Here is a 1,929-nt window from a genome sequence, read left to right as displayed (position 1 = left end):
GATGGAGCTGGAGAATCATACCATGGTGACAGAGTTCATCCTGTTGGGACTCACCAGCCAGCCTGATGAACAGCGGATCCTCTTTGCCACATGTTTGCTAATGTTTCTGGCCACAATCCTTGGAAACGTCCTCATCATTGCCTTGATCTGGGCAGACTCTCGCCTCCATACCCCCATGTACTTTGTCATTAGCAACCTCTCCCTGTTGGACATCTGCTTCACCCTGGCCACTGTCCCCAAGATGCTGGCCAATATGCTTTCGGAGAGGAAGTCCATCTCCTTTGCTAGCTGTGCAGCCCAGCTCTGCTTCACCCTCTGCTGTGGCATAACTGAGTGTTTTATCCTGGCTCTCATGGCCTTTGACCGCTATGTAGCGATCTGTCGGCCCCTCCATTACTTGCTCATCATGAACAGGAGGATCTGTGGCATCATGATAATGTCCTGCTGGGCAGGTGGCTTTTTCGGTGCTGCAGTGCTGACTGGGGTCACTTTCAGTTTTCCCTACTGTGGCCCCAACCATGTTGAGCATTTCTTCTGTGAGCAGCCAGCTGTGCTGCAGCTGGTCTGTGTGGACACCTCTTCTGTGGAGGTCCTTATCTTTGCCCTTAGTGTGGTTGTCCTGATGCTGCCTTTTTTCTTCATCCTGGCCTCCTACATAGCCATTGCCGGGGCTGTCCTGAGCATGAGCTCTGCTGCCGGTCGACACCGTGCCTTCTCCACTTGTTCCTCCCACCTGACTGTGGTCACCATGTTCTATAGCACCATTAGCTTCACCTACCTGCGCCCCCAAGCTACGCAGTCACGGGAGCAGGAGAAGAAGGTAGCTATCTTTTACTCCATTGTTTCCCCCATGCTCAACCCTGTCATTTACAGCTTCAGGAACAAGGATGTCAAAGGGGCCCTTGCCAAAGTGCTGGGAAAAAATTGAACAAAGGAGTCACTGGGCTGAGACTATCATCGGTAGATGTCAGCAAAGCATCTGTGGCATAACCCTGGCTATACTCATGTTCTTTTAGTACAGTTGGGACAAAATTTGTCCCTGTGTTTATGTTGATGCACACTTATTGCTCTTTTCCAATCTGTTCCCAAACATACCTGTCTGCCAGAAAATTCTTGCTATGGGGACAACTTATTTTTCCCTCATTAAAAAATCTGTAGTTCTGCGCGTTCGTTTCCATCATCATCCTCTCCCCAACTGGCATCAGCATTATTTCTTTGTCTTGGATTTTGGCACGTTGGGAATGGCAACATCATGTCTACTTGTTCAAATAATGGACAACTCGGATAATCCCAACTTGTCGATAGGAGCACATGTTTGAATGAGCGGAGTTGTCCTCTTTGATATAACTCTGGTAATGGGCAGCCTGACCAGCATCCGACTCACCTTTGAAGTACCAGTTCCCTTTTGCTTCTGTGAACTGACTGTGTGACTTCTCGACTTGTTAATTCATAGCTTCATAGATTCATAGATGTTAGGGCTGGAAGGGACCTCAGTAGGTCATCAAGTCTGATCCCCTTCCCTGGGCAGGAAAGAGCACTGGGGTCAGATGACCCCAGCTAGCTGCTTGTCCAGTTTCCTCTTGAAGACCCTCAGGGTAGGGGAAAGCACCACCTCCCTTGGAAGCCCATTCCAGATTCTGGCAACCCTTACAGTGAAGAAGTTCTTGTTACTGTCCAACCTAAATTGGCCCTCTGTCCATTTGTGGCCATTGTTCCTAGTTACTTCAGGGGTGCACTACTAAATAGAGCATTAATGGTGCACTGAACATGGTCATCTGGTGGGATGGCAATGTTGATGACTAGTCCTGGCCTTCACTATCATAACCTTGACATTTGGTCCATTGTTTGGTACAGTGACATCCATGATGGTTGTGGTATCTTAATAAAATTTGGTTTTGTCATATCCCAGTACTGATGACAGTCTGTTTT

At 48.3% G+C, this 1,929-nt stretch overlaps 1 protein-coding gene across 1 annotated transcript; it reads left to right on the top strand.

Moving 5' to 3' along the window:
- Positions 1 to 352: 352 nt before the first annotated feature.
- On the top strand, positions 353 to 928 carry LOC102573630 (putative olfactory receptor 2W6). Its single transcript, XM_006260354.4, has one exon. The coding sequence runs from the start codon at positions 353 to 355 to the stop codon at positions 926 to 928; it is 576 nt and encodes a 191-aa protein (XP_006260416.4).
- The last annotated feature ends 1,001 nt before the right edge of the window (positions 929 to 1,929 follow it).

The sequence above is a fragment of the Alligator mississippiensis genome, chromosome 2 (genome assembly GCF_030867095.1).
Source record: "Alligator mississippiensis isolate rAllMis1 chromosome 2, rAllMis1, whole genome shotgun sequence".
Taxonomy (NCBI): domain Eukaryota; kingdom Metazoa; phylum Chordata; order Crocodylia; family Alligatoridae; genus Alligator; species Alligator mississippiensis.
The sequence above is the reverse complement of the archived record's forward strand: the minus strand, read 5'-3'. Positions and strand labels throughout refer to the sequence as shown.